Source organism: Herpailurus yagouaroundi, unplaced genomic scaffold, assembly GCF_014898765.1.
Source record: "Herpailurus yagouaroundi ecotype Mexico unplaced genomic scaffold, PumYag 186, whole genome shotgun sequence".
Classification (NCBI taxonomy): Eukaryota; Metazoa; Chordata; class Mammalia; order Carnivora; family Felidae; genus Herpailurus; species Herpailurus yagouaroundi.
In genome coordinates this window covers 40,178,931-40,192,654 of record NW_024412417.1, presented here as the reverse complement: position 1 = coordinate 40,192,654, position 13,724 = coordinate 40,178,931, and the positions used below count along the sequence as shown (strand labels likewise).

Here is a 13,724-nt window from a genome sequence, read left to right as displayed (position 1 = left end):
GGGCAGGGCGTGGAGAAGGCGGGGCATGGAGAAGGGTGGGGCATGGAGGAGAAGGTGCGGTATGGAGGAGAAGGGCAGGGCATGGAGAAGGGCGGGGCATGGAGATGGGCGAGGCATGGAGAAGGGCGGGGCATGGAGATGGGCGAGGCATGGAGAAGGGCAGGGCATGGAGGAGAAGGCGGGGCATGGAGGAGAATGGCCTCTTGGGAGACACAGGCCCAAGCTGCAATCTGGGCACTGTGAGACCTTGGGCAGAGACTCCGCCTCTCCCGGGCCATGGAAGGTGGATGGAAACAGTTCCCTTGCAGGTGGGTGCGATGACTGTTCGTATAATGGGTGCCCTGCAATAATGTAATGTGTCCATCACAGCCCGCAGCGGGGCAGATTCAAAATAACTCATACCAAATGTTGATTCTGTGATACCTGGAAACCTAGCAGCTTAGCTAAAAATGAAAGAGGAAGGGAGTCCTGGAGATGGTCAACTTTTACTGATTATGAGTAAAGGTTGGTTGTGGTATTTGGCTTTTAATAACAATCATCCGAGAGGTGGGGAGACCATAAGTTTTGCATAGACAAAAGCAAACACGGAAAGGAGGCTGCCCCAGCAACGATGTTACACCCTGGGAGACCCACGAGGCTTCCAGGGCGAGGGCGCTCAACGTGCTTGCTCTGGTTACAGGAGCAATGCCTTCCAGAAATGTGCCCCTGCTCGCTGCATCGGTCCATGGTTCACACGCATCAGCCCACTGCTGCGAATGGCCGAAATACTTTCTGTGTCCCTGGGTGCCCCATGGTGGAAACAATGTGGCCAAGTTGACCTCCCACCAGAGTGTATCTAGAGACACTTATTTATTACCTGGTGCTGTTTGTAAATGTGTTAACATCGTGAAGCCTCGGTTTCTTCATCTATAAAATGGGGACTGCACTGCCTCTTGGAAGATTGTTGTTAGGACCAAAAAGAAAACCAGGAGCGTGGGATGTCTGGCCCCAAAGGATCTGGTGCCTGGTGGTGACTGAGAGGGCAGATGGAGCAGGACACAAGTTCCCAAATATGGCCAGGGAAACGAGGGGCTGACAAGGGGGACCCTTGAATGTAGTAGAGTCATTGGGAGCCCAAGGGTGGGAGAGGAGTGAGCATTCTGGAAACTTCTGCGGAGTGGAGAGAATAAGGTGTGTCCAGACCCCAGATGCACGTGGGACTTCTCTCTCCTCCACTGCAGAGGTAAGGAGTTGCCTTTGGAACAAGTGCCTGGTTCTGAGTCCACGAGGCAGGTTCCGACCGCATTCCTGTGACCTTGAGCAAGTGACTTGACCCCAGGGTTCACAGCTTCCTCCTTCTGGAAGTGGGTGTAAGGATACTGACTGCTCAGAGCTGACGTGCTGCTGGCTGAAACGAAGCGCTCAGGCCAGCTCAGCGCCCGGCTCGGGCTGCGTGTGCTTGGGAGCCTCAGTGCTTTTTCTCTTGGCCCGGATTCCGGCTCACCCTCAGGGTTAACCTCTCGCACCCCCACCGGTGCTGTCTACTGGCACTGGGTGGCCCCAGCCTTTATGTCTGGCTCAGTCTCCCTCACCTCCTCATCCTCTGTGCATGCGTATCCAGGCTCGGGAAGAGAGATTTCTCTTCATTTTTTCCCTTTTTCCGCTTTCCCTTGTTTGCCCTTATCTTTGTCTTCTTCCTCCTTTATTCCTGCGTCTTTTCTTTTTTTGTTCTGTTTTTACTTCCTCCCCTCCCCCCCCCCCCACCCACCCTCCCCTGCCCCCTCCCTCCTACTCTCTCCCCCTTCCTTCCTGTCTTCTTTCCACGTGTCTTTTCTTTTCCTGACTTCCTGCCCACGGATGAGCTGCTTGGCCGGGAGGATGCGCCATTCTGAAGGCTTCGGGGACAGGCATCGGACACCATGCGGTTGATGGAGCCATGCCTGAGCTGTTCTCACTTGTTAGCCTGTTCCTCTCAGTGCACAGTCAAGGAAACTGAGGCTCGGAGAGGTTCAAGGGGATTCTCTAACAAGGGCGAAGCTGAAATCCAAACCCCAGCTGAGTTGATGTTGGATCCTAATCTTAATGCCCCACCTGCACCCAGCTGAGCCCAATGCGTACTCAGGGCGCATTGGCATTTCTCACACACTCAACTGGGCGCGTGACTCTCCGCTCCGCCACGCCTCTTTCCTATGTTGGCCTCAGTTTCCCCATGTGAACAACTCGGGCACTGTACTGGATGGTCCCCCGGGGCCCGCATCCCAGGCTGGCTGGGGCATCCCAGAGTCACTGACCAGGCGTCTGCCTCTCTCCTCAGAGGTGGCTGACGGTCTGTGCTGTGTGCTGACCACACCCTGCCTCACTCAGAGCACGGCCGCCCCGGCAGTGAGGGCCCCCGACTCGCCTGTCACCTTGCGCCAGAAGACCTTTGACTGGAAAAGGGTAGCCAGGTGGGGTGTCTATGTGTGTGTGTGTGTGTGTGTGTGTGTGTGTGTGTGTGTGTCCCACATGAATGTATGAACCCCAGACCAGTGTGTGAGCCACACCGCTGAAAACAGGGCAAGCTAGAGCCAGCCCTGTGGAAAGTGGAGGGTGGGTGCTCTGAGCAGGTGCACACCCATAGAACCCCACTGCCCCCTGGGAGGCAGACCCAGCTTGTGGCCTCACAGCGATCACCTTTTAAGGGATATCTGTCGTTGGGCATTGGTGAGCTATCTTAATCAAACACCGATCCAGACATTCCACTGGCAAATTCAAGGAAAATCAGAGACCAGAACTGCCTGGGAGATGAATAAAACTGCTCTTCCTTGTAAATATCATAAAGAAATATTCATTCAAACTTGCAGTTGGGAGGTGTAGCCATCCAAGCAAATGGCGGTTCAGAGAGGTTACGTGATTTCTCCAAGATCGCACAGCCACAAATGTAAGAAGCAGAATTAGAACAATAAGTTAGAGCAATGTTAACCAGCCCTTTTTTTTTTCTTCTCTCATTTTCTTGTTCTCCGTCGTCCTATGTCCCTCCCTTTTTTCCCTTCCTCTGCCACCGTCCTTCCCACTCGCAGACTGCAAGACGACCCCGAGGGAGCCAGGAACTCGCTTGGCGTGGATGAGTCCCTTTTCAGCTACGGCCTTCGGGAAAGCATCGCTTCCTACCTGTCCCTGACCAGCGATGACAGCACGTCCTTTGACCGAAAGAAGAAAAGCATGTCCTTGATATACAGCGGCAGTAAGAGGAAGAGCTCGCTCTTCTCGCCACCATATTTTGAAGACTAGCCTGAAACAGACACCGTGGTGTGTGCCCCAAATAACGGAGGTTTGAACCGTCACCTGGAATCTGGCAGAGGCGCCCGGGTCCCTGGTCCCTGGGGAACTGCACACCTTCCAGAAGCCACGAGAAGGCACCTGGAGACTTGAACTCACATTTTCTCTAGCCACATCACGACCAAGGGAGCCCCTCCCCGGCGTCTGATCAGTACTGAGGCGTCGCGAAACGTCGCTGAATCAGGATGTGATCTGGCAACAGTTCAGAAGAGCCTGCGCATTCGTGTGTGCTTATTGTGCTCGTGGGAAAGATAAAGACATTATCTGACAAGAAAGGGCACAAGACTGTCCTCGAACAAACTGTCCAGATGGTCACACTCTGAGCTCCTCAGAGATAACTTCTCGGTGACGAAGGCCTGAGAAGGAGATGAGCTGAAAGCTGTGGCCTGGCCAGTCTAGGTTTGCAAGTTGGTCTCCTGCGTTCAACTTTTCTAACCCAACCATAACCAGACCGATGGTATGCAGCTCCCCTCTTTTTAAGGGAATTCGGTGACACTAAACATGTTAATCTTCCCTATAATCCCTGAAGCAGGAGATCCTGTTGGCCTCCTGGTGTCAGAGCCTCATGTACAGAAGTCAGATGGCCTCCCTGCTTCTGCAGAGGGCAGGTGGGAGAGAGGGAGGCCGCCTGCAGGGAAGCGTGAGGGTAGCCCTGGAACAGGGCAAACTCGTGGTGTCCCCAGCCATGGTTCTGCAGCACAGGAAGGGCTTCTCTGACCCGCTGAGATTCTCACCAGTAATAATGCATCAATTATTCACTCATGATTGCCTGAAGAGGCACTGTGTTGGGTCCCATGTCAGAGAAAGGAAGGAAGGAAGGAAGGGAAGAAGGAAGGAAGGAAGGATCAGCGGAGGCACTCAGTGTAGACAGGGAAAAAAGTGTACAAACCAATATCGTGAAAGAGGGGTATAAAAAGGAAATCAGCTCATGGCTCGGGGGTGGGGAAACCAGACCAGGTAAGGGTGTCCCATGAGCTCACGTCTCAGTTGGACTTCATAGAGTATAAGTTCAGCTGGATTGAGTAGGTGAGAATGATTGGCTTTTTCGGAGAAAAAAAAAAAAAAAAAAAAGGAAACTGATTAATTCTAAAGAATTAATTCCTCCAGTATTTTATTCTAAAAAGGGTCTGGCAGCCGCATGAATAAAACTGCTGAGCTCCAGGAAAGAAGGGAGTCAGAGTGGCTTTAATGCTGTCATACTAATTTTAAGAGATGAGAGAGAAAGCACAGTAAAGTTCTAGAAAAGGAGAAGTCTTTATCTCTAGGCTGCCCAGCTGGATCCTGTTAGGAAGGGGTCCGCAGAGACACCCGTGACTCATTCTCCCCTGTTGCAAAGGGGTCAGGGGGAGGAGGGGCGCCTGAGATACCCCTCGCTGACTGATACGAGAAATCTGTTCACCACACACATTCCTTAGATCTGTGATCACTGTGCTAGTGATATGTGTATATCCATTTATGTGATTTTCTGTATCATCAGACTCTCGTGTGTTTATACAAGAAGACATTTACGGTTTCCCCAACAATCCCTAAAGGCTGTTACAAAGGGACCAGCCGATGTATGGCAAGTGAATGTAACACTGTGGATGCTGACTTCTAGCCCGAGGCAGGGGGACCTTGCAAACGCCAGATGTTTGGATGGTGTCTTAGGTGTCGTTGTGACTAGTGTGCTGGAACTTTAGGGGAGCACTCAGAGTTATTTCTAAGTGGCAAGCATTACACTTTGCTAAATCATGTATTTATTTCTGATTAAAATATACCTAATAAATATTTAACCCTTGGGATGTGGTGAGAGCTTCTTGGGCAAGGTGGATGGGTGGTTCCTTTGGAAGCTTCTTTGGATTTTGAATGTTCAAATAAACTCGCCATCAGAGAGAGAGGAAAGCAAGGAACATCAAGAGGAAACACGCTGATTAGCAGCTCAGCTTTCTCTGGAAGTGCAGCCTTAAAAAAAACCGGATTTTGTGAATTTTGAGGGTGTCTTATCAAACTCGAAGGTGGACATGGGGCCGGGGGAGAGAACAACTTCTTAGCGATTGTTAGGAATATTCTGCCTTCACTACATTACTTCTGCGAATCACTTTCGAGATCTCTGCTTTTTTGTTCTTCTAAGAATTTATTTCTACAAAAAAATTTTTTTTTGAAACCTATTAAATACCAGATACTGCTCTGGGCGATTGGGCTGTAGCAGTGAGAACCAGATGAGGACTCTGATATCACAGAGAGTGAGATCATCAATAAACAAGAGACTTCCTAACCGTGAGGAGTGCAGTGCAGAAAGCAACACAGAGTGTGTGTAGGTGTGGGGGAGGGGGAGGGGGGGAGGGGGGAAGGGATCGTTTACAAGGATGGTTAGGAAAGGCCACGCTCCCATTTGAGCCGAGGCCTGAAGGATGCACAGCAAACAGCCATGCAAATGTCCAGGAGGAAAACCGGAGGCAGCAGAGATAGCAAGGTGCCCCTTGCAGGCAGGGGCAAAGCTACACATGTGGAAGGAACCGGAAGAAGATCCCGGGTGACTGCGCTGAGTGAGCTGGAGTGTGGGGAAGAGGGCTACTAGGAGGGAGGCGGGTCCCGCAGAACCCCCCCCCCCGGATGGGAGCATAGGGGTTTAGGGTCTATTCTAGGAGAAATGCAAAGCTGATGGAACCATCTAGTTAGCGGAGTGCTATGGTGTCACCCACGTGTTTTAAAGAGCATACTGGTCACTGTGAAGAGAATAAATTTTTCAAATTCTGGTGGTGTGGGGTGTGCTCAACTGGTTAAGTGTCCAACTCTTGACTTCAGCTCAGGTCATGATCTCACGGTTCGTGGGTTTGAGCCCCGTGTCAAGCTCTGTGCTGGTGGTGCGGAGCCTGCTCGGGATTCTCTCTCTCCCTCTCTGCCCCTCCCCTGCTCGCTCCCTCTCAACATAAATAAATAAACTTAAAATAAATAAATTCATATGTACTTAAAATTTGGGGGTTGTATTACCTACTTGACACACAGTGAAAACAAAAGAATGCAGAACTTGAAATAAAGGGATGGAAAATTTTTCGTACGGAAATGAACAAAGGGAAAGTGTTGAATTTTGAGGCAAAACGGAATTTAAGGCGAAAATAAATTGTCTAAGGGCAAAGAGAGACGTTACAAAAGGAATGATACATTAAGAAGATATCGTGACTGAACCTGTGTTAATCTAACGATACGGTTTCCAAATATATTAGGCAACTATTGTAGGGACACATAGATAAAGGAATCATTTTATGTGGAGGTTTAAACACACAACTCTCAGAAACTGAGCAATCAAGCAAAGATAAGTAGATAGGTAAATAGCAGGTTTCGATAACACTATACAACTTTCCTATCAACAAATGAGGAGCACGTTAGGTCACAGAGGAAGTCCTAATAAATTTCAGAGTCAGCTTTCACTGACTCATGCTCCATGATAATAATGAAACAACATTAAAAATCGATTTGCAAAGGGATGGGTAAAAATCTTACAAATCTAAACAAGCGTTTACAGGGGGGGAAAAAGAGGAGATATCCCCTTGGGTTAAGAAGAACACAACACAAGAAATAGTAAAAGACTGAGAAATACAGGGCATGTTCCTACTTCTCAAACTCCCCAGGGCTTAAGTGATACAATAGTAGGAGGGACATTTATGGCTTGAAATCCACTGATCAGGAAACGAAGAATGAACAGTAATGAGGTTGGATTTCCACCCGAGAGGCTAAAAGAACAACTGGTTGTCGTGGAAACAAGGAGCGGGTAAAAGATGACAAAGGTAAACGTGGGTGAAACGAAAGTTCTAGTGATACAGTCGTCAACAAGATCCAAAGCAAAACCTTGTTTAAATGGTCAGATGAATGTGTCAAAGATGAACAGGAGCAAGAAAGATCATGTCAAAGAAGAAGAAAAGCCAGTCAGCCGCAGGGCTGCATGTAGGGGGTCTCTGTGGGGGAAGGGAGGGGGGTCCCGCCCCTCCCACAGTCAGCCACGGCGGCCCCCACCCCTCTGCCCCTGCCTGGATGTCTAAGCTGCCCAGACATGGCCCTGCCAATGGGAACAAGGCCCCCAGATGGCAGAGAAACACCTAGAAGGAACACATGTCCCGAGAGATCATGAGACACCTTGGTAAATACTACGATAAAGTAAAACAAAAGAAAACACATTTGTTATTTAAGGTCCTTAAGTGTTGAGTCTCTTCGCTAGAGCAGCTGAGCATTTTTGTTCAAAGTTGACCTGCCTACATTTACAGATAATGAAATAATGTCATAGAAAATCCAGTGGAGCCAACAGATCAAGCAATGGAAGTGGTAAGAAGGCTCAGCAAATTCAGGGCCAACTCTATTCCCCGATGCCAGGATTGACCACTGGGAAGTACAATAAAAAATACGACACCATTCACAACACCAACCCAACGAGAATACAGGTAGGGACTTGCCCACCATGACTTCACAACGCTTCTGTGGACAGAAGTTCAAAACTCTGCGAAAAGACGTAAGGAGACAAAAATCCTGTTGTGGTAATGGTGGCAACCTGATTCATGGATGCAAGATTTAACATTATAAAACCATAGACATTTTTTGAATTAACTGAAATATTCCATGAAAATACATTCAAATTCCCATCAAGACTATTGAAAGACAATCAATAAACTTATTCCAAAATATAGATGAGAGCACTGGAGCCCATGAATAGCTCAGTCAATTTTTTTTAATGTTTATTTATTTTTGAGAGAGAGAGGAAAGAGACAGAGCATGAGCGGGGGAAGGGCAGAGAGAGAGGGAGACACAGAATCTAAAGCAGGCTCCAGGCTCCGAGCTGTCAGCACAGAGCCCGACGTGGGGCTCAAACCCACAGACTGTGAGATCATAACCTGAGCCAAAGTCGGACGCTTACCCAACTGAGCCACCCAGGTGCCCCTCAGTCCATTTTGATTAAGAGAAATGGAGGAGAACGAGCTTGAACGAGGAGGTTTGTGTGAAAACAGGAGAAAGCAGTGGTTGGGCCCCTCCACCAGTTTAACAGAACTCGGCCTGCGCTTCGGTACCCTCTTCTGCCCAGGGCTGTGCTAAGTGTTAAGGAAGTTCTAAGAGGAAAATTTCACGTTCCCAGTTAAGCACTCAGTCACAGCAGCATGGGAATAGATACATTAGAAGACTAACCAGTAGGTAAGACAAGGCGGTGTTCCTAAAAATTGCCAAATAGAAGTCTCTTCACCAAAGCGAGAGTCACTCTGTTTTAAGAGATGGAGAAGAGGCTTCGCGGCCCCGTTTCAGCCAAGCCTCGAAGAAGGAAGTGACTCGTTAGGTGGAGAAGCAGACATACTGGCTGCGAAGAGCTGACCACGAACAGCGATGGAAAGACGTGGAAGAAGGCATGGCATTTTCTAGGAATGTTGATTACCGGTGAGCCTGGAGTGCAGGGCTCAGGCAGGAACGCAGCAGAAAAGGAGACAGGAAAACATAGCTTGGGGCCAGTCCCTGGGGCCTGGCACTCGCACTGAGGAATGCAGAATTGGGGCAGTGTTGTAGGAGGGCAGTGGAAATCTCTCCTGGACTCTATGAATCATACCACATAGGACATGACCTCCTCTGTCTTCTCTTAAAACTGCCCGGGGCATCAGAGCCACACAGCTCATGTTTGCAACACGTCACCCGTCTCTCTTCTTCAACCTGGCGTCCTGGGCAGGTGAAGCATCCCCAGACGTGCTTTTTCTTGGCATTGCCCTAGCTTAGCAAGGCGAGGCGGAACCTGGATTTCTGGAGTTCGGGAACTCCAGAACATTCTGCACACCTACTGTGATGCCAACCATCCAAGCCTTTGGGAGACAGAATTAATCACACAGATTTTATCCGTAAAGAATGCAAGAGTGAAGCATTCTGATGCTAGGCCTGGGCTCTTTACCCTTCCACCTTAAGACCCTGAAAGAGTCGCAAGTTTCTAGAGAAGCCGCTGCATAGTTGGGGGAAACACAGGACGAGATTTTAGGTGCCAGCCTCTAATGCAGCTCCTTCTCGGCTGTGTGTTCTTTAGCCAGTCACTAAACCTCTCTAAGCCTCAGACTTCTTACCTCTAGATTGCAAATAATACAAAGACCCTGTGCCACGCAATGTGAACAATCTATGAAATAATATATGGGAGGTGCTCTGTGGCCCCAAATATGCTCAATAAAGTTATTAATTATCACAGGAGCCTGTCTCTCCATTTTAACTGCTCTGGCCTCAAGCTTTGCAGAAATACTTACGATTCTGTCCAAGAATATATCACCAACTCACATCCATTCCCCCAAACATCTGCTGGTAAAGAACAAGTTTAAGAGCCGCTAATATATTGAAGTATTTTCGTTTTCTCGATTCCAAATAATTTCACATGCATCTCAAAGACTGCTGGGAGCAGTTGTAAAAGCTGCTTCTAAATGACTGAAACAGATGGAGTTTATTTTTAAATACACTGCCATTTGCTAAAACAGATTAGTCTTTGAAATCCCTCAAACACCTAAACTCTCCAGACTTTTCAAAAAGAAAACTCGGCCTCCTGGAAGGTATTTCTGGCGTCTTCCAGGTCCCACCGAGTGTCTGGTTGCTGAGAAGGCTCAGAGGAAGTCCCTTCAGGAGCAACTCAGTCAGGAGGTTCTGTTTCCAATACCAGGAATTGAGAGATGTTTGGGTTCAGACCTCCTGCCGCGAAGATGGAGGGAGAGACCGAGGAAAATCGGGAACAAAGGGACACGAGAAAGTGGTGGTGGGGAGGGAGGAGTCCTGGCCTGTAAGACCCTGGACACACGTGCCCATTCCTCTGCTCTTTTGCTTCCTGGATATTAACTCTGGAGCATCTACTGTAAGACAGCTGTGTTGGGTGCTTGGGGCCCTGTAAGAGCAGGGCACAGCTGTCCTCTGCTCTCCCAGAGTTTCCCATCTTACGAGAGGGACGGATTTGGCAGTGGGAATAATTATCTCCTGGTGGGATATCGTGACACATGATGTGCAGAGAAGTACAGGCAGCAGAGGTCATACAAAGGGGGTCTGGTTCTGGGCTGAAAAGTCTGAAAGGATTCCCTGAAGGACAAACAGAGCGGGCAAAGAGGAAGATGGGAGAAAAGTGTGGCACGCAGAGGAAACGTCCTTAGGAAGCAAAACAGAGCATGGGCCCCTCAAGGAATGTTGGAAGGCTCCAGTGGCTGAAGGAGAGAGACCAAGTAGCAGGTGGTACCGCTTCCCCTTGGGGACGGTGATGATGTTGACCCAGCAGCACTGAGGCCCAAACGATGTCACTCTTGTCCTCCTTCCTATCAAGGGTTTGGATCCCAGCAGGGCTGGGCAATGCTGCAGTGTGGTCATATGGCCTCAGATTTGCTAGCAGGTCCATGGCATTGGTCTTGATGCCTTAATTTGGCTACTTCATGATCTCAGCATTGCTTTCTCTGCTTTCAGGACTGTCCCTCTTAAATGCATCCTCCACTCAGCTCTAAGTCTTCCTAAAGGGAAGCGAGTTTCCCCCTCGCCGAAAAACCCTTTGAGAGCACACCAATGTTCATCGCCGCACTATTCACAGTAAGGCAGAAATAGCCCCAGTGTCTACCAACAGATGAATACGGGAACAAAATGCGGTATATGCAAACAATGGAATATTATTCAACCTAGAAAGGAAGGAAATTCTGATATAAACTACAACACAGATGAACCTTTATGGAGGCATTATGCTAAGTGAAATAAGCCAGACACATACACACACACACACACACACACACACACACACACACACACCAAATTTTGTACAATTCCACTAATGTGAGGTACCTAGAACAGGCAAATTCATAGAGACAGAAGGCAAAATAGATGTTATCAGGGGTTGGGGAGCAGGGGGGATGGGGGTTATTGTTTAACATATACAGAGTTTCTGTTTGAGATGATGGAAAGTTCTGGAAATGATTAATATGATGACTGTATGACATTGCAATTGATTGTACTTGATGGCACTGAATTGTACAGTTAAAAATGGTTAAAATAGGAAACCAAGCCAAATGAAACCAAACCAAATAAGCAAACAAACATACCCCTTCCATGGCTCCCTTCGCACCCAAGGTGCTCACTGCAGTCCAGCTGCTCTCTGCCTCCCAGTCTCCATTACTGCCCTGTCCCCCACTGCAGCCCAGGGCTGGCAGACCTCCGAGAGGAGCCCAGCTGCCCCTTAGTGTCGGGACTCTGCCTGTGGTTCAATGCCTACACAGTGTTCACATTTTGCTCAGACATTCCTTCTCCAGGGAAGTGTCCGTGGACATTCCCCCCCTCCCTTGTGCTTGGATGGGGGCTTCTCTCTGAGCTGCCCTAAGACCCTCTTTTAAATATCTGCTTTTTAAGTGTCTGTCCCCCACCCCCCAGTAAACTACAAGCTTCTAAGAACTAGGACATGAATTATTTGGCATGGTATTTCCAGCACCTAGCATGGCACCTGGCACAGATTGGATGCTTCATAAAATTAGAAGCTCATCAATGACAGAATAACCATCAGGGCTTATGCTGTGATCAACCAGGTTATTTCTTCCATAATAGTTACTGTTATGATCGATATCATTATATCACTATCATCGGTATGATATCACCATCATCATCATCACCGTCACCACCATCATCATCATCACCATCATCACCATCACTATGACCATCATAATCATCACCATCATCATCACCACCATCATCACCATCATCACCATCTACCAGGAACTTCATGAGACCACCCAGTAGACCCATGAGTACTGAGTTCTATTCTTTGCCTTCATTCAACAGTCAGTGACCCAGTTGGCCAAACCTTGGGAGCTCCATGCCTCACCCTGTGGCTGCTGACCCAGCTGCCCGCCATTCCTTGATCCACCATGGGGGCAAGCTCTGGGGTCTCCACCTCCCCTCACCCCTCAGGCAAAGGAAACAACGAGGTAGAAGGGATTAGATACAGGGAATGAATCACCCAATAGTGTTCCACAAAGAAATGCCACCAGAACAGAATCTCAGCAGGAGATTTGGAGCATGGGCGGTTGAAGAAACCAGACAGCATAAGGGAAGATTTTAAGTTCAAACCCGAGAAGGTCAGGGAAGCGACACTGGGGAGCAGATGAGAATTCTCTTGTTCCACTTCTCCCCTGTCGTGAGCAATACTGTTGGGTGTCGTGAGCATCATACTGGCTAAACTGTGCCCTCATCGTTAGCTTTCCTTCCACCAGAAAGCTTCTCATCCTACAGTCTACCCCCTTATGTTTGTCGATTGGCAAAAGAGGTCTTCAAGAGTTCAGATCATTAAGCCCTACTGAGGCAATCTCCCAAAATAGAAACACTTTCCCATCTAGAATTTTCCTCAGTTTAGAATGATGGACAGTCGTCAGGGGAGTTCCTCGGCATCCTGGAATCACATGTACATGGAAAGATGGCCAAGAGCAAGCATGGATAAAGGAAACCAAGCAATTGAAGTCAACTGGTCTTAAAAGGCAAGTGAGGACCCCTCGCCTCACCCGTGTCTAAAACAAATCTGAAGGCACAAGAAGGGACTCACCATCAGCACAGCCCTCCGGAAGAGTCTGGAGTCTGAGGCCCTGGTGGTTAGAAGGTGGATGCCGGCCACATCGGCTCCCCCACGGTCTGCCGCCAGGGTCACGCGTCGAGGGTCCCCACCAAACACTGCGATGTGGGTCTGCACCCAGGTCAGAGCCGCCAGCTGGTCCAGCAGCCCCCAGTTGCCACTCACCTCTCCAGAACCTGCAGAAAGAGGAAAGCCTTTTACCCTTTGCGATTGTACAATCCGGATTTTAGTCACCCCCGGTGGTGTCTGAGCCAGGCACACGGCACCTCTGGGGGACCTGGCCTCCTGTCTGCACAGATCAGGATGGTGGGAGCAGCATGGGCTCCAGAACCGGGAGCATCCAGCCTTTGCTGGGTAGGAGACCCTGACGTTGTCCCTCTGTTTCTCTGGCCCACAGCGTTCCCACCATAGGCGAGGGCACTTGCTAGGGCAGCCGTTCACATTAGAGTCAGGGCACTTTCAGAGTACCACCTGGCTTGGCACATCAGAGGGGATGCCCCACGTCTCGGCCCACTGTGGTGGCTTTCCACACCTCTTCCTCCCTGACAAGGACCAGGCCTGGCTGAGGCTCTCCATCCAGTTCCTTCCTACTGCCTCTTCTCCCATGCACATTCAGCATGTTGATCATTCAGCAGAGTTGATCTCTCTATTCTCTTTTCACAGAATTTAGTATTTATTTACTGAAGAGCTCAGCACTATTTTTCTAATGACATGATTCAAGCACACACACACACACACACACGTATAGTATAGCAAAAACACATTCTTCTCCTCAGCATTTGGCACATCACATGCCCATGCCCTCTGGCCATCCTCTGAACCCAGTGGATCCTCCTTGTCAGTCTACACAGCTGACCACTCTGAAATACCCGGA

At 49.1% G+C, this 13,724-nt stretch overlaps 2 protein-coding genes across 8 annotated transcripts in view; one reads left to right on the top strand and one right to left on the bottom strand.

Annotated features, from left to right (window-relative positions):
• Positions 1-5,078, top strand: part of SLA (Src like adaptor) — a 35,194-nt gene extending 30,116 nt beyond the window's left edge. For 6 of the 7 annotated variants that reach the window (XM_040494464.1, XM_040494465.1, XM_040494463.1 and 3 more), the window contains 2 exons: positions 2,294-2,426; positions 3,039-5,078. In XM_040494464.1, the coding sequence (XP_040350398.1) occupies positions 2,294-2,426; positions 3,039-3,249 (344 nt within the window). In that variant the 3' untranslated portion in view covers positions 3,250-5,078. The remainder of the gene's footprint in view (positions 1-2,293; positions 2,427-3,038) is intronic. The other variant, XM_040494468.1, reaches the window with a different exon arrangement.
• The window catches only part of TG (thyroglobulin), a 244,730-nt gene that overhangs the window by 84,317 nt on the left and 146,689 nt on the right, over positions 1-13,724 (bottom strand). The window contains exon 41 of the mRNA XM_040494469.1: positions 12,824-13,026. Within this exon, the coding sequence (XP_040350403.1) occupies positions 12,824-13,026 (203 nt within the window). The remainder of the gene's footprint in view (positions 1-12,823; positions 13,027-13,724) is intronic.